Genomic DNA, 21,885 nt, shown 5'->3' on the forward strand with positions numbered 1-21,885 from the left:
ACCGTAAATCAGATGATCACGTGAGATGACCCCAATGTAAATATGGTAAATATCCTAAAAATAACAAAGATGGCCACCCTACAGAACCCGTTTGAATATGAAACATTAAAGATGGCGGCCAAATCACGTGAATTTTTCAAATTACTAAGAGTTCATATAATAACCGTTAAAAGAGTGAAAACTTATGTTAAGCCTTTGTCCTAACGGTTAATAAAACATAGCTTATAAAACTGATTAATATTTCCTTTTTAAGACCACTTGTTGATTAACCCCTATCAAATATCTTTACCCCGTTATTAACGTATTGACTTTGTTTAAAAAAACTTGAAATATCCACTCCCTAATTACTTCACAAACTTTCCCGCGCGTCGTTTTTAAAGGTTAAGTGACGGTAATAAATGATGCATTTGTCATAATAATAACCAAGTCCAAGTCATCTAGGTACGTAACGATATAAAAAATCCGTTAGGAACAACTTGTTTAAAAGCGTTAAAAAATTGATGTAAAAATGGTAAATTTCCTAAAAATAACAAAGATGGCCACCCTACAGAACCCGTTTGAATATGAAACATTAAAGATGGCGGCCAAATCACGTGAATTTTCGACGTAATAATTCGAGAAATATGACATAATTAATAGGTGTTTGAGATTATCTCGGTATTGTCACTAAAGGTATTTGCGCCGCTTAGTTAGTTCTACACCTGCTCGTAATCAATCAAAACCTGTCACCGCCTTAACAATGGAAAAGCCGAGCGAGCCTGGGAATTCCTTAAAAGGAGTAATGACCCCTTTTCGCGCCAAAACACCAACCAATCAGCGCCATTTTGAATAATTTCGAGTCAGCCAATTAGCACGCAGTACACACGCCGCGTAGTAAACACGTGGTCACCGCGCCAGCCAATCAGCGCGAAGTACACGCGCGCGCCACCTGGCGGGAGTAACCTGACACCCGTGGCCACGCCCACAATGTCGACCCCCCGTGTCAATGACCCCAAGTTCCCTGACCTTGGCCACAGGGGGAGGAAAATGTCGACCCCCCGCGCCACCTGCCGGAAGGGGGAAGGAAGCGGGGATTTCCGGTGCCGACCCCCTTTCTACCTGTTCATTGAAAACCCTTGATGATGGTGGCACATCCTACTTAGTTAATGCAGTGAATTAATCTAATCAGTCAGTAATGACATGGTGAATTGGATCAGTGTATCATAGATCTTTAGTTTACAACCAGCGTTTATACCAATTCATCTACCGAGAACAAACCTTTCCTCGGGTAGACTAGGAGTTGCGATAAAAGATATATTGGAATATTCAAGTTAATTTGGCATGCATCAAGAGTTTACCGAGCCAATTTGATGTATTACCTTAAAAGCGTTTCTCAGTTAATTGTACACGCTTATATCATTTGTTACAATTTATACCTTGACTAGGCCATGTAAATGCCAAATAATTAGGTAGAACAACAACTTATATCAAAAAGCAGGACAATTTTATTTACGTGTGATCAATATAGGATATTTAGCTCAAAATTGCTTAAGAGAATTACCAATTTTTGTACACTAGTGAAATTGCGCTTTTTTTATTTATTGATTTATTTTAGAACTAGATTTATATTAATTGCTATCAGCTTAGTTTTGAAATAAATATTTTCCCAAAAACCAAATGATATATAGCTCATTTTCTAACAGATAATTCTTTTCCGAAAATGTTGGCTTATAATAGTAATGAATCTTTTTTCATTCGTTATTTTATTGGTGTACAAACATATTATAAAAATATATTTTTAAAATAACAAAACCATTAAACTGTGTAATAAATGCAACCGACCTTATAAATAATAAGAGTAAGAAAATTATATAATCAGAAGAAACTAATTTTCATGCGCTATTTTATTGCTTTAAAAAAGATTTTGGATAACCTCTCATTCTACAGAAACTTATTTGCTGCCTTATAATTTATAAATATATTTTAATAAAATAACGGATTTAACTATAAAAATTGTAAAACCTTATAATAACATTAGAGTAAGAAAGTTATTAATTAGAAGAGCCAGGCTTTCATCGTCAAAATGCAAGCCAACCATAACCACGTGATAGCTTTTTAAGTCAAAAATCGAGCTCTCCTATTGGTCCGTGACTTGGGTACAAAAATTCGGAAAAATAACAGCTTCGCCGATTAACAAGAATCGCTAAAACGTCTCTGCACCGAAATTTCGATTGCGAGAATCGCCAAATAAACAGCTCGCTAAATCTGAATCGCAAAAATAGCGATCCTGTTGAAGTGAACAGGAATAGCAAAACGTCTCTGCACCAGGCCCTCAGAGTGAAAATAATTAAGTAAAATAAAGCTATATAATCCTACCGTCATCCTACATTACTGTGAAAATTTCCAATTGCCGAGCAATAAGATTGACTTAAATTATGTATCCTTAGTAATCAAACGATATTTTAAGTTCAATGTTTTCGTAATTCAATTGTCATTTAAAAACAATTTCAAAAACAGTAATGGTATGAATTAATATTAAAAATACAGTTGATTATAAATATCGAGATTATGCAAATGTTTTCCTTTGCCGTTACTAGATGCAAGATTAATATTCTGAACACTAACAAACATGGTACACTTTTGCTTGTTGTGGTAGTTTTTAAATGGGCGGCGTCGACGTTTTGATGCAAATTATTTAAAATAGCAAATGTAAGAAAATGATAGGACTGTTTTACCTTCTAGGTGGCTCATTGAATTCGCCTCATCTGATTCGCCAATGTGGCATGGGATACTCTTCGTCATTCTTCTTACTATTATATCTTTCCTTAAAAATATAATCTCCGAATATAGATGTAAACTTGCTCTTACGTTATCCTCCGCATTACGATCTTCAACTGTTAGTTCTTTGTTTAAAAAAGTAAGCAAAACTTAAACTTTCAGCCAAGAGAACCGATCCACGTTAACAAATGGGAGATTCAGAAAAGAAAGATGCACTTACCATGAAAAGCGTCTAAATGGAGAGTCTCAACTGTCTGGTTTTCTCAGACCTGGTTTTGGAAATTTGCTAAAACCAAAGTTCTCTTTTCGCTACCAACCAACTGAGGTTGTGATAATTTATTTTTTAAGCTTCGATTTCAGGGGAAATGATTGGCCTAAAAACAACGTTAATTTGTAGATAATATCTAGCAGACCATATATACAACTATGAAATTGGATATCTAAGTGACATAATGGGAAGCATTTAATCAAAGAACTAAATAAAACCTAGCAAAAATTAAAAATAAAGTCTGTTCTGCTTTTACTTACGCACAATGAATGCTTTATATAAAAAAATTACAAATTATTATTTATTGATTTATGTGTGAAGGAAAAATTTGAATTATTTTAAATTTAATAAACCACATCAGTCAACAAAACAGGAAATGCTTCGGTCAAGATTAAGTTGCAAAAAACCCTACAGATTAAAAAATATTTGAAAACATTTTTGTCCCGAAGAAATCGAGACATTTTTGTGACATGCAAAATCAAATTTATTGTTAAGACAATGCTAGGTTGTTTTAGCTTTTACTAGTTAGCAAACGATTTTAATTGGTTTCAACAATGACTCTAGTCAATTACACTAAGCAAGAATTTTTTGCAAAGTTAAAATCTCATTTGCATGTGATGTTGATCAATGCAAGTTTTGAGAAATCGGCAAACAGTTTCCCTTGACTTACAATTCCTGTACGCCTACAGCAAATTTATATTTTTTTTTGGAAAGTAATTACTACATTTTGGGATAATTTAAATAACGTTGGAATAATTCAATTAAATTAAATAAAATGGAGCGCTATTAAAATTGTATTATTATATTTTGTTTAAAGTGTCTGCGACTGTCTCATAAAAGTCGAAGTGATTTTGCCAGTGGTACCATACTAAACTGCATGTCAGTCGACTCAGGACGATTTGGGGTTGTGGCTATATCTTGCCATCTAATAATCTGTTTTCCCGTTACAATTGTAATCGCAACCTCTCTTCTGTGGACGTTATTGGGAGTCTCAGCGTTAGTTGGCATCATTAGTGTCATTTTATCTGTACCATTCCTTCAACTTCTAGCGAATACTTCCAGAGAATACCTGGTAATCAAATGTGCTTTGAATTTTACTACAATACTTACAAGGAGAGTACCCGAGGTGTTTATTGCCGATTTAGATCAAAGTCGGCCGTAATGTAGACCTATATGATATATGAAATTTCCCAAAAGGAGACGTTGCACTACCCATTCGATTTGCCGTGGCATCCGAAATGGTTTTTGACCACTTACAACCAAAATAAGATTTCTTCCTTATTTTAACCAAAATTTGTTACAAATTTACCCTAAAAATGTTTCAATTTACCCAAACTTGATGAAAATTTCCTAAATGTGGTCCAAATTACACATTTCGTGATTTTCAAAATTTTTAAAAATTTTCGTAGCTAGGACCCTGTGAAAATCCCATGCTTTTTTAAATGGAGATTTTATTGTTTTAAGTGATCAAAAACATTTTCGGTTGCCATAGCAAATCGAATGGGTAGTGCAACGTCTCCTTTTGGGATATTTCATATTTCATATAGGTCTACATTACGCCCGACTTTGAACAAAATGGGCAATAATAAACACCTCGGGTACTCTCCTTGTTAGATCAGCGATTGAAATTGCTGTTTATCTTCCTAAGTTTACCAATTAATTTGTTTTATGGGACAAATGTAAACAATTATTTTGTGTATTACGATCTGTGATATCTTCGTTAGACGTATTAAAGTTATAAGTGAACTTTTGAGAGAGAAGTAAGAACAAATAAGCTGTTATTAAGGCGAAAATAAGCAGATACGAAGTAAGGAAATTATAAGAACGGCTTAGAAAATAACGTTATAAATAAAGATACTAATAATATTTGTTATTATATATTTAGCGCCATGTAATAAATTGCAAAGACAAACGAATAAAACTGATGAGCGAGATTTTGAACGGAGCTCGTGTTCTGAAGATGTACGCTTGGGAGAAGTCGTTTCAGGTGAAAGTTGATGAGCTCAGGAATCAAGAAGTGATTCTCATGAAAAAAGCAGCCATTTTAGAAGCTATAAGTCTACGCGTTATTCCTATAACTCCCTACTTGGTAAGTAGATTTTGACCTAAAGATAACAATTATCAACTAGGCTTATACCTTAAAGGGAATATAACCTGCAAAGCAATCTTTACGGAAGACCCCTTCAATTTTTCAAATTACCCTGTACAGTGGCGCCAAAAATTTCTAAATCCAAAGGCAAGAGCGGCCAGAGCTGCAAACTTTGGTGTTCCACACCAAATACCTGAGGTTATATTCCCTTTAAGCACCATCTTAGTCTCAAGTCACCTAGCGTCTGTTATTGCGTTTAAATCAGGTGCCACGGTTACAATGCGTGGGATTGGGTTAGCAAGCCTTAAAATCTACGTGATCCCTTATATCCCTAACCTTACTAATACCGTTAACAAGATTGGTTGTTGTAACTGGCATATTTCTTCCTGAAAAGAGCCCGAGGTTAAAATAACAAATTTAAACCCCGAACAAAATCTCAATGGCGCCTCCAAATGCTTCGTTAACTCAGATTTTTATAAGTAAAACAATACGGATTTTTGGGCACTTTTTCGGCACTCGATCAAATTCTATCTTTGCCTTCATGCTCGATATTTTCTTCACGAAAATTAAATTAAGCGTGCTTATTTTACGGACATTAACATCAATACATAAATGTTATTGCATAACTATTGGTATACATACTCTTTACATCAAGACATCTATTATCAAAATCTCCGCTCAAATTAAATTAAATAAAAATTGTAAGTTTACAATTCTGAAGCAATATTATCAAGCTCTTAAGGGGGAAGTCTGAGGTAAGTTCAGAAAAACATGGTTTTTTCTTGAACTAGTTACAGAACAAATAAAACTGATAAAAATAAACGGTTTGCGGCGATTTGAAGTAAAAGGTTTGAAGTATTTCAGGAATCAATTTCATAAAGCTAATACTAAAAATGAATTAATTACAAATGACTAAACGTAACTTCCTTTTTGTCACAATAACTCAAATACTGCTGGTCGGATTACTATGGTTGAACCTTCGAATAGAAGAGAAACCAACAGGGTATTTACTGAATCTTTATCAAAGTTGAGATATAAATTTTACTATTAAAAATTAATGTTTTTCTGTAACCCCACCGCTTTTTCGTGGTTTATATCGACAGATCAAAGATGTCACTACCGCGAAGCATTCCGAAAATATAGTTCTTTCAAAGACTTCGAAGTTCATGTCGTCAATCACCTTGGCGACAAAAGAAAGTACGATTTTCTCGAAATCTGAAAATTGGAGGGGATACGCGCTAATTTTCGGTATTCGCAGCAGGGAGTCCCGCGGGCCATCAAACCACTCTCTGGTAGAAAAATACCCGTGGGCTAAGTAAGGAATTCTTTATTATAACAAAAGAAAATCCCCTTTTAGTCGAATTCCCCGAAATAGAGGATTTTTTTTCCAGAACTCCGTCCCCACAGCACAGCAGAAGTAACTAGGCGCCAATTTTCACTAAATGGCTGTTGGACTAAACAAGGGAGGGGTTTAGCTAAACAAATTGAAACGAGATATTTTGGCGCGGGATTATCACACGGTTCACACCAAAACTTATTATGTAGAGAAAAGTCGATTTTTTGTCATTCTTGATACGTTATGGTTTAAAAAAAATTGAGGTAGAATATTTTGTCTTTGGACTAAATTATAGCTACTGGTATCAATGGACTAGGTTTGTTTTCATTATATTTATATTTCTGGTTTACTTGATATATCGTGGTCACTTTTGTGTATTTCAAACAATATTGGTAAAAATATGTGGATTTAAAATTTAAACGATTTCAGTAAAATATGAAGCAACCGTTTTTACACACAATCCTAAGGATTTGTGTGTATTAGTCTCACGTACAGTGTAGCCGATGCCGCCGATGCCGATGCCGCCGATGGCACCGTGTCGCGCATATCTCTTCAACGGTTAGGGCTAGAAGAGTTACAGAGTAAATGATATCTCTTTCGAGTGTACATGCATCGCCATTGATAGCCTTTCATAAATTTTTTAAATCGGAGCCCAAGAAGTTGGGCATTTGCCCAATTTACCGTTTCCGGTAGTTTAGCTTTGTGTGATTGATATTTTCTTTAAAATTAAGTCCGATAACGTTAAAAAAATATTATTGGATAGGTTAGGATTCAGCGGAGCTACAACTTCGGTTATATCAGTATATATTAAATTTAAGTATAGTTTTCAGGGTAATTTACGGGACCCCAATTTTCGTGGTTTTATATTTTCGCCAAAAAAATCTACATACAGTTCCTTAATTTAAGTCCGATTTTCATGAAAGTTATATTTTGGAATAGCTGTGGTTTACATATAACCTAGAATTGCAAATGCATTCCTTAAATTTAATTCTAAGTCAGGTTTTTTGGGCAGCGTATACGAACCCCGCAATTTCCTCTGGCGTTTTTCAAGGGCGTTCAGAGTGGGCCGCGCTTTCAACGTATGACCAGAAGTAACAATTAAGTATGACACTGATTGACCTAGTCTTCGGCGTATGACCAGAAGTAATAAGTGTGATCATAAGTAACAAATAAGGGTGATCAGTAGTAACAAATAAGTGTGATCAGAAGTAACAAATACGTGTGATCAGAAGTAACAAATAAGGATGAAACTGATCGAACTAGTCTTTGTCGTATAACCAGAAGAAATAAGTGTCACACTCAACGGCTGACTAGTTACTGTAGTAACAAATAAGTGTTATCAGAAGTAAAAAATAAGAGTGACACTGATCGAAGGAATCTTCGATGCTTTCAAAGTATGACTAGAAGTAACAGATAAGTGTAAATTTTGTATTTATGTGTGACCGTGGATATATTTTGTTTGTGATACCGGCATTGCAGGTTGCTGTGAATAGCTCAAACAAACTTAACACATTAGAAGGATTGTGTGTATTCTGACCGTCGTACGTCTTGTTTAATATACCTTTTGTTAAAATTTATTTATACCCTAATTCGGGTGTAAAATGAACCATTATTTAAAACCTGGTCCAATATTTAAATTAAGATAAAGCTTACAAATTATTCGGTCAAGTTTAATTTTTAAATAATTACCTTGGAATTGTGTTTTTTTAGAAATAGTGATAGAAAGTTGTTTATTTAATCTGCATTAATTTTATTAAACTTTATTTATATGGTTTCAATAACATTAACAGCCCCTTAAGACGTGGAATAAAATCAATCTTAAATATTTTCAATATTTTAGTTATTTTATTAATTTCAGTTTTATTTAAAATGTATTTTTTTTTAAACTTGACCCGTGGTCGAGAATAAACACTGAGGGCCCGTGTAGAAACGGCTTATGCGAGAAGGGTCCCATGAAAGTTCCTCGAGCAGTATCTTTTGTCTACTTACAATCCCCAAACTCCACATGTGGTCGTTTTCCCTTCCACGCTAAAAGCCTCACCGTCGCTCTGGCTAGTCCATAAAGATCGACTATATTGTCACCCCCTGTCAATCAATATTTCAAGTTGTAAATTCCAAAGTTTCGCGCGTAAAATTTGAGCGAAAATATATTTCGGCAACACTGCCAAGAGACGAGTTTTAACGCCATCTAGTATTTTTTTCTCGAAACACAAAACCTCTTACTTCCCACGCATTCTGATGTTCTTACCAGATAAAAAGAAGTTCCAATCACCCATTGTTTCGTCTAAGATTACAAAGCATAAATTACCCGCTTTCAAGAACGGTTTTAGCTCAAAACTAAAAAAAAACTGAGTTTATGTTGCTGTTTGATACTTATAAGTATGTTTAGGTAAGATAATAACACAATATTTAAAATTAATTTTTAATATACTATGAATTCGTATTGTCAGAAAATATTGGGTTCATCGGTTTGTAAGTTCGTAACCCCAACAATAAGCAATATAATTTAATTCTACGAGCTTGTTTAATTATTGTTTAAGTAAATGCGGGTAATTTTAGATCAATATTTGAAAACAGCAGGTTTGTAAGAGAAAACACGAAATAGGCTTTTTCATTCTATAGTTTAATTTTAATCGAGAGCTTAAGCTAAAAATTCGTTAATAAATGTTTATTGGTGTACCCAAGTAACTTTGAATAAAAACGATTAAAGTATTTACAAAATAACATTTTTGTCTAATTATAAACAACCTATTTTGCAGGGAGCGTTTCTTTCTTTCACGATGTTCGTTTTGTTGGATGATGATAATGTATTGACACCTTCAATTGCGTTTACAACTTTGCAGATATTAGGGGTAATCGCTGCAAATTCTTTCCTTTTGCCAAATTTTATGAATGAGCTATCAATGGTAAACCTTATTGTAGAGTCATTTTTTAGGATGTTTAAAATATTAATTTGTTTTCCTTTTTAGTTAAGGGTTTCATTGAAACGGATTAACGGAATTCTGAACGGCAGTGAAATAAAATCATACGTTCAAACTGGCCATTCCAAACATAAAAAGAGCACTGGTAAAATAATTGTTATTTTTACATTAATAAATGCTTTTTTTTCACCATGGTTACAGAAAATAGTGGGATAATATGTTTTGTGACAAATGTTATTATTACCTACAGCTGCCCAGAGGAAAAACCTTACCAATGCCAAAATTTAAAATTTGAGATGTGGGGTTTGTCTAAATTAGTAAATAATAATAATAATAATAGTAATTCGAGTCGTACATGTAACTAAATTTGAAAAAGCGAAGAGATTGCTTTATTGAACATATACAATAATTTGTAATCAGAAATCGTAACACATAATTTATGTTCTTGGTAAGACCTAACGTAGTTGTTTTATTGTTTTGATAAAAATAAAAACATAATTGAACGGCGAGACCAAGTGCACGGCAATAATAAAGATTTATTTATTAAAAACATACGGCATAGACGTTATAATTTTAATATAAATTTATAGTTCAGGTTAAAAAAAATTATGAATTTATCGATTAAGTTTTAAATCGTCTACTTGCTAGGCGTTATATTTTATCTTAAGGGTACGAAATTGTCCGTTTGTCATAGTTTACCACAAAATGTATTGGTTGTTGAGATCTAGAAGGGGTCAGCAAGTGTGGTTACACTTTCTATTATTGGGGGCGATGTATATCGTTAGGTCCTGGTTTGACTTTCTAACAAAAGGGAAGAAAAGCCGCAAGTCCAAATTGTCGACTTCTTCATCCAAATCGAGAACTGCTTCTGGATGCGATTCGGTAGAAGGAACTAAATGATAATATGGTCCTTTAAAAAATATGCCAAAACCAAAAATAATACTCCCATGAAATTACCGTCTTTGCTACTCAGTTTATCCCACAGAGATTTAAATTTTCACGGTTTATACAAAAATAAGTAAAATTCCGATATTGTGTATGCTTTCATTTAAAGGAGCTGAATTTTTTCCTAATGAAGGGAAATTAGTCCTAAGCCTTAAGTAAACTGCTAACAAAAATGTATTTTAGATTATTTTAAAAAAATTGGAAACTGCCTGTTTGCTCTATTTCAAAATTGAACAGTTGCCAAATCGTGAATATCAGTTAACCTGTTCGTTTAACCTTAATTCGAGGAAATAAAGTGAACTGCATATTATTTAAAAGCATTTTATCTACTAAAATTTTCCTTTTGTTAAGGTGGAACTGGGTATATGGGTTTTATTTAATATGGATTATTTATGCGCTATTTACTGTTTTCTTCTGAAGCAATTGAATTTGTTGACGGATATTTCACTTGGGATTCTTCGTACGAGCCCGTTGTCCATGGAATAAGTCTGGAATTCGAAAAAGGAATTTTGGCTGCTGTTGTGGGAAAAGTCGGATCAGGGAAAACCTCTCTGTTGTCGTCTGTTCTTGGTGAGACGGAGAAATGCCGCGGAGAGATCAGAGTTAACGTAAGATAACAAATTCGATTCTTTTTTACTTCATGGTCATTCCCTGAGAGAATTTTTACAGCGTCCCTTTCCTTCCTTTTTGGCCTATCTTTATCAATGGCACAAATTGATCGAGATAAACTAATTTTCGGCTATAGACATGGCAGATTAACGGAATAAACATGCTTCGGGTTCGCCACCTAACTATTTCAACATTGCTACGTTCGTTGTCCTTGGAAAGCTAGCAATAGAGCTTCTTAATTTCTGCGGCCACAAGGCAATTTACCTTTAATGAAATTTAACGAAATCTACAAGGGGGCATACACGAGATATCTTAGAAATATATCTTTAAATTTCGCACCATCACTACGTCTTATTGTGTTGAAATAATATAAACTCTCTTTCAGTTATTTCGTACCTTCAATCGGTGTAATAGTTCTTACTTATATTTTTCCGTTGAGAATGACAAAATGTACTATAGCAAATTTAAGCATATACGGTGACGAAAAAGCGGTTTTAAAATTAAGATTGATGGGTAGCGTGATGGTTTGGTCACTTATGTGGTTTTGGTTGCGATTCTTTCCATCCCTAATGAAAGGAGCCTAGTCGATTAAACAATTTCCTTTGGTAAAACGCAAACTTTCAAAAGACCTGTGGAAAATCCTTAAGCGTCAGCAGTTAGACACCGTCTTCCTAGCTAAGGTCCCCACCTTAGCTAGGAAGACGGAGGCTCAATCGTGTCCCTTCCCCGCGTGCGTAGTAAGGGGGAGTGAAGTGGGGAATCTCAATTTCTCCCCCCACGCGCACCCGCCACATGCATGCGAGTAGTGTGTTAGCGTCCCAGGGACCAATGACCTGTTGTTGAGGTTTTAAACAAGTGGTCCTTTTGAAACAAGCTGTTGCTATATGAACTCTTAAGAAGCAAATATTAATGAGAGTTAAATATAAAAGGTTTATCGTATATTTTTATAAAATGTTTATACAATCTACGATCAATTATGTTAAACAGAAATTTATCACTAGCTCTTGTATTTACCACTTTCAGTATAGAATCAATCTCGACTATCGCAAATGTTCGCCCTACAGTAGAGCTCGTATTGAATTCATTATACAAAGAAGTGTCCTCCGTCATTCCTATTGTAGACAAACAAGCATAAATACATAATTCAATAATGAATACATTATATTATTTGATTTAACGATGTCCATTAAAAAGATTATAACTTACCACGAATAACATTTATAAGAATTAATGATACTAAATTTGTCGCGGTTAATGTTAAGAATAAAAAAGAATTAAATAGTTAAATAATTTTAATTTATTTGAAAATTTTGAGCTCCCCGTGTGCAATTAATTAAATTAGTGTCTCATCTTTTTAATGTAATATAATATATTACCTCCTTTCATGATCCACTTGATTCGCGGTGTAGAAAATTAAAAAATTAATTATTATTTCATAGTATTTGCATTTCCATCATATTACCGTTTCTCAAGTCAATCTCCCGCATTTCAGGGGGGGGTGGACGACGAGGGGTGGATGTTTATCATCAGTGTTGGGAGCTCCACATCGGCCGACGTGTGGGGTCCTATTGTTAGACAAATTTAAACATACAGATAACTTTATAACAGTTAAAATATTTTACTTCTCAGTGGTGGCGAAAAATGTGCCCTTTGGCTGGAAAAAATATGGCGTTTTTCACCTTACAAATTAAACGCGCAACAAAATATTAGATTCAACAATAATGCATAGCAAGATTCGTAGGGTCATCTTGTTTACACGATAAATTTCGGGTAGAAAGGGATAAATAACCTAGAAATATGAAAATCCAATAGAACTAAGAATATCCCTGCTTAGAAATTTAAGACGTAGATAAATTTTTATTTTCTTATCATTCTCCCTGACCAAATGTCAAATATTACATGTTCGATTGCTGTTTTATATATCAGGTAAACTGCCAAATATTATTTGTTGGATGTCAAGTTTTTATATTGTTATTTAAAATGTTAAATATAAACTTTATAGAATATGTTTGCGTTAAAGAATTATGTACAACAAAAATTAGTAACGATTTTCATAATATAATATTGAATATAAACTTTAAAGACAATGTAGACGTTTTGTTAACCATTACGTAGACTTAATAATCATTTATTAAAACAGTGCAATAAATATAAACAGCTTTTTATTAGGCCGAAAAATATTTTTTCATAAAATATGGTTTCCTCGGCATTCTTAAATTATTCCGAGTTTAAAAAGCTAGTGGTGAAAAACATTAACATTTATAATTCGAAGTTTCATTTAAATCAAGGAATACCTTGAATTATTTTAATTCCTGCGTAATAATAAAAATAAATTATCTCTATATTAACATTTATATATGTAAAATGATTGAGAAACGTAATGTTAGTCCCCGAAGCTCGTCGGAAAATCTTACTCTGCGGGGGTTTGACCGGGAGGGTCCGATAAGGAGAAATTCTCGGCATCGACAAAATCAGATGGGGGATGTTGTCACAGAGGGCCGAGGGGAGCTCAGATGAGGAGTATTCTCTAGAGGTGTGCAAATACCATTTTTTGGGGATCGATTCGAATATCAAATATTTTTTTCAAAGCACGGCAAATACCAAATCGAATATTTATAACGTCAAATAATTTGGTCGAATATTTTAGGGCAAAAATTTAGACCAGTTAACTGATCAAATACCAAATAGTATTTCGAATATCAAATTATTTGACGTATTTGGTTTTCAAATAGCCAAATAGCTTGCATATTTGTCAACAATTGAAATCACTGTTCGTTTTACTTGAAAATAGTAAAATATTAAACCAAATACAGTATAGCCTAGAACAAAGTTCTCTGGGCAAACTTGGTAAATTAGTGGTATAATGATGGGCCCGTCCTAAAAGATGGTCTTTTAAATTTTTAATTTTACTATTTACTTAGCCTTCTTTAAGGCTCTTAATAAAAAAAACACTGAAGGGGGTCCATTGTCTTAGGCTGCAGGCGGGCCCACAATTTTATATTACGCCACTGTGGTAGACTCTAACTTACCATTCAAATAAATTCTAATTGTTTTACAAAATTTCTTTATTTTCAACCTTCCTTCGAACAATTTTTTCGATTTGATCAAAATGAGTTAATCGTAACCTACAAAAATATACTGCATAATGCATATCAACTTATCAATTATCATACATATTTTAATTGGGTACCATGGCAAAATAATAATAATAATAATAATTAACTAGGCTAATACCCTATGTACCACTCCAGGACCAATTCTTCTAGCGACTTTTAACCTTTAGTAACTACTAACTACAATTAAAATCAAAGGACATGCTACATACTTCATAGTTTGCAAACACTTAATAAAAATTTCAAGTTTTTAAATATATGTAAAACGCGAGGGAGCACATCTTTTGTTACAAATTAAAAAATTGCATTTATTTAATTTTAAATCAATAATTATTAAATTAATTAACTCAAAAATTCTAAACAGAAAAATCCATAAAGTTACTTACTTCAACTTTCCTCCCGGTTTTTAGTTTTGGTTTGGACTTGCATTGGTTTACGTTTTAGACTCAATTTTAGTTTTACTTTGCTATTCTAGAAAATTCCATAACAAAAGAGAACACGCGAGTAATCTAGCCAATAGGCGCTAGAATACACAGCTTCTGCCTTTCGCTAAGAAGTTTTAATACAAACGATAACGGACGCGCAAGCTACTCTTTATAAGGTCCTTGGCGCTGCGGCCTAAAGAGAGGTGCCAGATATAAGGACTAGCTCGGAAATTTCACTACGCTCTCCTGGGATGGCCTTGAACTTCAACAAATTAGAAAAAGACCCTCGGTTATTCGACCAGTTTGCAAACTATTTGAAAATACCAAATACTTTTTCCCTATCTTTTCGAATATTCGACTATTTGATCAAAAATTCGATTATTCGCGAACTTTTCCAAGCGCTATTCGATTCGACGAATCGAATATTCGATTTGGTATTCGATCGAATTATTTGGTCTGACCAAATATTTTGCACACCCCTAGTATTCTCTCTCGTCTGGTATGGCGGAAAAGCGAACTTTCCGTGGGGTAGGATCCGGAAAATCGTCTTGGTCAGCTGATCGATGAAAAAATGGTTTAAGTCGTTCTACCAAGAGTAAATCGTGTTTTGTCCCGTCTGATGTAGAAATCTCAAATGTATTTGGAGCCGTCTTGCGAAGAATTCGATATGGTCCTGAATACGGATGTAATAGCTTCTCGCACAGCCCTGAGATACGACGCGGAGTTCTGAGAATAACGTGATAACCCTCTTTATAGTTTTTGTCACGTACGTCTTTTTTTAATCAAAACGGTTTTTGTCTTTTATTTTGGGCGATAGCATGTCGATAAGCGGCGATGATGCGGGCGTGTTGAGCGTAGCGTATGCTTTCTAAACCTATCTGGCTTAGAATGGCCGATGGCGGTAAGTCCAAGGCAACGTCGAGTAGCAGATAGGCTTCAAACCGTGTAGCAGGTTGAATGCTGAATATCCCGTGACTTCGTGGACGGAGGTATTATGTGCAAAGATAAGATGCGGGAGAAAGCGGTCCCAATCTTTGTGATCTTTGCAGACATAATGAGCGATCATTGTGGCGATGGTCTTGTTAAAGCGCTCGACCATCCCATTGGTTCGAGGATGGTTAGCGGTAGTCTTTTTGTGATCCACGCTGTATAGACGGGTGATTTCCATGATCACCGAGTTCAGAAATTTCGTTCCCCGGTCCAATATCGCGTAGAAAAAACAAACTTTTAGAATCTAAACCCTTTCCTAAACGCCAAAATGAAACGCTTTTTTAAACATATCTGAAACTTAAACATGTTTAAGTCAACACTATTAAATAAATAAACATGTTTAGGAACTTAAGTGTTTAGGTTATCAACGTGTTTAAAGTCAATATGTTGTAGTTTTAAACATGTTAAGAGCCCCTTACGTTTAGGCTATAAACATGTCTAAAATCGAAGTGTTTACATTGTATTAATGCTTACCGTTTCAAAAGGTGTTGAAGATTTAAATGTGTTTAGTTTGATGTGTTTAGGTTACAACAGTAATTTCATTATTTATGGTTTTTTGAAGGTAGATCCCGAGCTGGCTCCGGGAGACAAAATTAGTCTATGGAGATTTTCCATATCCGTATCCAAGAGCTAGGAAAAGGGAGCCGGCTCCGGGTACAATTTAGGAACTAAAAGGCCGTAACTTTATATACTTGGCCTTATCCTTATGCTATTGGGTAATTAACAAAAACAATTTATGCGTTTACGAAATAATGAAGCCATTTATCAAAGGAGTAGGAGCCGACTCCTGATCCAGCTGTATCCAGCTCGGGATACTGCGGGTCGCTACTTTTCATGCGTTTAGCTTTCATTACCGTTTATAATTTCTCAGACACTAAGTTTGATTAAAAATATTTTAATTAAACAAAATAATATCGCACTTTGATAAAAAAAAGTATTTTCTAGATTAGGAACGTTATTTTAGAAAAATGTAATATTCTAAATGACATCTTCTAATATTTGGAATGGATTATTTTGTTCCATTATATTAAAAACATTTTAATTAAACAAAATATCACACTTTGATATTTGGCTTTGATTAAAAAATCTATTAGACAAGATAATATCATACTTTGATTAAGATTAAAATACAATGCACTTATTGCACTATTCCAACAAGATCTGATATCACAGTCTGATGATACTATCTAATCTTTTTTGTATAGTTCATTTATGTTAAATTTTTCTAAATATTCCAAATATCTTGGAGATTTTTAAAATTTGATTTTGAAGCACTTGTGTGAGAACTGCTAGATAAGAAAGATCGAAAACGTAGTAAAATGCCACTAACGTAAAAATAGCTTCTGACAACAAAAAGTAACATTTCATTTTAATGTTTTTACAGACAATACAAATTTATCTCTTATTACTCTTTTAAACCGTTATTATCTGTGGAGCATCTAGCGTTGGAACTTCATTTTGAAAGTATTAATTAAATAAAACTATAAAGTTTAATATACATTTAAAAAAATAGACCAGTATTTTTAAAGAACTTACATTAGTCATATTCATTATAGAAAATGGTTCAGTTTTTTTTCGGCCTTTGTTGGATTTCTGTCTGCATTAGTTGGAAGATAAAATTCCAGAAACGTTACCAGTGCAATGGATTTATCTTCATCAGAAGTTTCAGAAACATGTTCATCCTTCAAAAATAACATGAACTGTCAATATTGTTATACACCTCAATTTCTCTACGTTATTACTTGAGCAAATTCAAGATGGTCTTCCAAGAAGTCATACAGTTTGGCACAATTTTCCAGAAATGTTTTCTTACTACTTGATTCTGAGTATTAGGTCAAGTTCTGGTTCCACCTTAAAATTTAAAAACCATTTCATTAAATGGTTTACAGCCATTTATACAGTACTAGCGAAAGTAGCAAAAGACCCAAAAGTCTGTCACTTCTACCTTCGCACAAAAATCTACCGAGAAAATATCAGGTTCGAAATAAAAGAAGGAGAGAAGGCAGAGGTCATTCCAAAACTTCGCACATGGTGACGCTGTTGACAAGTTTATTTTGAATTTTAATTAGGTTTTTTTTACCCTCTCCTACCCTTTCTTTTTACTTTATTATAATAACAATTTATTTGTCAGACACACCTTTGGATGTATTCTACTTTTGGTAGTAGACTACTAGTACACATAATGTTCTCTTTTGTAAACAATTTTTTCACTTCACAAAACGAACATCAGCAAACTGAGGAAATTTTTTCAAAATCTCATCCACACCCACATGTAATTTGAATTTTAAACTAACTAACTCTTACCACATATTTTATCATGACTGGTTGTTAAATATTACAACTTGCAATGGCAGTAGAAGGAAAGTGATGGCGAGACGCCACTCCCGGGTTCGGGTTTGGGTTCGGGATCGAAATCCGGGATTTAAGGGATGAAATGGGGGTAAAATCGTTGAAAAGTCAATGTATTTAGGGTATTTCTCCCGACGATTTGTTTTCCCGTATATCAACATATTGTGTCCAGGCCAACTTGTTCATTTATCTACGCTTATCTCGAAAGATACTTGAACGTATATCTTATCAAGTTTTATCGTACGGAATAAGTTGAAATGATGTAAAAATTGATAACCTAGGCAACGCGTGCGCAGATTACCCCGGGGGACGCGGTTAATTTGAATTTAAGAGTGTTTTGACGTCATGGAATATTCGTTGTTAAAGTAGAATGGAAATATTTTTAAACTTCATTTTAATATCATTGTACTACGCTTGGCACTTGAACCAATCTCACGAGTATTTCTTAAAACGAATATCTCGATCGCGTTTTATCGTACGAAATAAGTGGAAATTATGTAAGTTGTATGATACTTGATAACCTAGGCAGGAAGATAAATGAGTTTAATTAAATTAATAATTAAGTTTCGTTCGTATATTGAATCGGTATTTATTTATAATAATTTTTTCACCTAGATTAATTTTTTATCCCCCACACTCTCGATCCAGCTCCCTACTATACGTGTTCATTTATAAAATCAAAATTGAACCGTCATGAATAATCCATATAAACGTAAAAGACGCGGGCGTCTTGAAGTTCAAGTTTCGTTTCCACTGAAATAGAAACAACAAGAGGAAAGGGTCTTTCTGGTGACCTAACTTTTAACATTGCTGGACGTTTTATATTTATTGTGTTCTGTTACTTATAGTCATATGGATTTCCATTCATTCGAGGAAGTTAGTGAAATAGTGGAAGAGTATAATAGGTCGTGGTTAGATATGCAAGAAATAAAAGAACATTTGGACGAAATGGAAAAAAAAGTGGGAATTGAAGTTAGAAGAAGCTTGTCAAAGGGAAATTGTACTGAGAAATAAAGTTAAAGATATAAAACCAAATACAATTGGATTGAAAATATTGCAAGATAGTTGGAAGGGAGCAGAGAAGTAAATGGATAATATTGTATGTCATTGATTGGCTTAAGACCTGTTATATTAAATATAAAATAAAATATGAAATTAAATAAAATATAAACAAAAATGAAATAAAATAAAAATATAAAAATATTAAAATATTAAAATTACTAATTTTTAACAGAATTTCCTAAATTATTCTAATTTTTGCCATAAGCCAACTTAATTTTAAAACTATTGTCTATTAACGAAAATTGACTTTTGTAGATATTTTGAATAGTTTCATTTTTATCCCTGGTTAAAAGTTATTATAATTTGGGATATTTTGTTAAAAGTTAGTATAATTTGTGAGATTCTTTTAAAAAAACTGCTTAGTTTTGGTTATTTTCAAACAAAAATAGAAAATTAAAGCCTGCTTTTTGATTTTGGATACCTCGGAGCTTAATAACAACGCTAATCACTTGCATCTTGTAAAAAACAGTAACCTGAGATTAGAATTAAAATTTGCCAAACCGTTACCGGAGCCGATTTTCATTCTAATTTACGCTGAGTTTCTTTAAGTATTTTTTCAATCCTTATACCTATATTTACATATTGGAATTGTTACAAAAGGTTCTTTTAAACGTAACTTGTTAAATAAAATATAAAATAAAATATGAAATAAAATAAAATATAAAACCAAATATGAAATAAAATAAAATATAAAATAAAATATGAAATAAAATATGAAATAAAATAAAATAAAATGAAATAAAGTATAAAAAAATATTATAATTTTAAAATTACTAATTTTTAACAGAATTTCCTAAATTATTCTAATTTTTACCATAAGCCAACTTAATTTTAAAAATATGGGTTCGGGATCGGGTTCCGGGATTTAAGGGGTGAAATGAGGGTAAAATCGTCATATTGGAATTGTTACAAAAGGTTCTTTTAAACGTAACTTAGTACATTAACTTATTTTGGAAGTTCAAAACGTATTAAGAGCCCTTCAAAGTACTATAAAAGGATTTAATTTACAAACTAAATTAATATTTTCTTCAAACTTTCAATTCGTTATAATTTGAATTTAAATGAAAACATCATGGATTATAGGTGCGTAATCTACTATTAGACCGAACGGATTAAAAAATACTTAAAGTAAGTTGTTTTACTGATAAACTCTAAAGGAATTTAACTTTAAGGGGTATCTTAGATTATTGTTTTTAAATTTATTCAAGTTCAAAACGTATAAAGAGTCCTTCAAAGTACTATAAAAGGATTTCATTTACAAACTAAATTAATATTTTCTTCAAACTTTCAATTCGTTATAATTTGAATTTAAATGAAAACATCATGGATTATAGGTGCGTAATCTACTATTAGACCGAACGGATTTAAAAATTCTTAAAGTAAGTGGTTTTACTGATAAACTCTAAAGGAATTTAACTTTAAAGGGTATCTTAGATTATTGTTTTTAATTTTATTCAAGTTCAAAACGTATAAAGAGTCCATCAAAGTACTTTAAAAGGATTTTATTTACGTACTAAATCCATATTTTTTTTCAAACTTAGAAGTTAGTTTGTATGAAATAAGTACTAATACCTGAAAAATGGACTTTAGAGTGGATAAGATTTGTATATATCATTTGAAACTAATAATTTTCACGCTTTATTTAAGTCAAGCAATTACATTTTTAAAAATGAAAGAAGTTAAACAATATATCAAGGTATTACACTCAGGTAAAAAAAAATAGTTGCATTATGTTATTATATTTCTTTCTTAATTACAGTGATGCTTAAAAGCAAACCTCAAATCTAGAAAACAAAGTTTTTTTTAACAAGGGATAAATTTATTTAAATAGATGCTTTGGTGACATCTAACGGCGGTAATGGAAAATAATAAACGAAATACTAAAAGTATCATGTGTTATTAAAATTTTAATTGCTATATTATATTTATGGTATGTACTTGAACCCATTATGGTATTTGAAATAGCTTAATATATGAAGAAAGTAAACATATTTCTTAAAGCATAGAAAGCGTTATTATTTTTATAATTTATTAATTAACTATTAATATGGTTACACTATTTACATAGGGTTCTTAGTTAAAAAGATCCAAGTACCTTTAAAGCTCACCAATACATAAATGTAATATTTAGTTGCATAACGTTATCGGTATTTATATTATCAATAAACACAAAAATACAAAACCTGATACATTAAATTATGCATTTGTACTTTAAACAATACCTCCATTTGAAATTATATAGCATAAAAACCCACAGCTTATAAATAAAATTACATCAAGGTTTTCAAATCAGTATTATCAGTTAAAAGAATTAAATTATTTGCATTGTGTTTTATGTTCTTCAATTGTGTTGAAATCCATACGGTAATAAGGATCAAAACGCGATAATATAAAAAGTTCTGCAAAACTAATCCATTATCGAAAAGTCATCTTAGTATTGTTGCTATAACAGTATGAACAAAACGATAACCAAAACTAAATCCTATTCCCCATTTTTCTTTCTTATGGTTAAGGACGAGGTTTTTCTTGTAGCATTTACGGATGGAGGTTCAAAAGAAATCTGGAAAATTCGTTCGCTATGTCATTTTCTGTTCAGCTGTAGAACGAATAATCGTAAACTTATCATTTCAGGGTAATTAAAGCAAATTTAAGCTGTACGACACGGTCTTCGCTCCGATAAAAGAAGGTATGCTCTATCCAAATGCATACAGATGGAAATTAAATTTAAAAAAATTAGATACGCAGACAGAATAATATAGGCACGCTGCTTAAATCGTTTATAATATTTGATAAAAAGTACACTGGTTGTTTGCGAAAACATCTGCCACCTTTAATTACTATAAATATTATTTATTAAACAGATATTAAAAACATTATTATTTGTTTTAATTTTCTATTCAGAACTGTTTTTATACAACTTACTTATCTCTTAATCATAGTTTCGTACCTTTGGAAAAATTATAAATATTGTAAATTTGTGCAGAATTTATCTCCAAATGGCTATGGACAGATTAATTTACA

At 32.6% G+C, this 21,885-nt stretch overlaps 1 protein-coding gene across 2 annotated transcripts in view; it reads left to right on the top strand.

Moving 5' to 3' along the window:
* Positions 1 to 21,885, top strand: part of LOC149962208 (ATP-binding cassette sub-family C member 1-like) — a 94,238-nt gene that overhangs the window by 26,770 nt on the left and 45,583 nt on the right. For both annotated transcript variants that reach the window (XM_090179079.1, XM_090179082.1), the window contains exons 9-14: positions 2,722 to 2,896; positions 3,843 to 4,097; positions 4,911 to 5,114; positions 9,210 to 9,356; positions 9,420 to 9,516; positions 10,737 to 10,924. In XM_090179079.1, the coding sequence (XP_090035205.1) occupies positions 2,722 to 2,896; positions 3,843 to 4,097; positions 4,911 to 5,114; positions 9,210 to 9,356; positions 9,420 to 9,516; positions 10,737 to 10,924 (1,066 nt within the window). The remainder of the gene's footprint in view (positions 1 to 2,721; positions 2,897 to 3,842; positions 4,098 to 4,910; positions 5,115 to 9,209; positions 9,357 to 9,419; positions 9,517 to 10,736; positions 10,925 to 21,885) is intronic.

This window comes from Leiobunum rupestre, chromosome 1 (genome assembly GCF_980474605.1).
Source record: "Leiobunum rupestre chromosome 1, qqLeiRupe1.1.hap1, whole genome shotgun sequence".
NCBI classification, from domain to species: domain Eukaryota; kingdom Metazoa; phylum Arthropoda; class Arachnida; order Opiliones; family Sclerosomatidae; genus Leiobunum; species Leiobunum rupestre.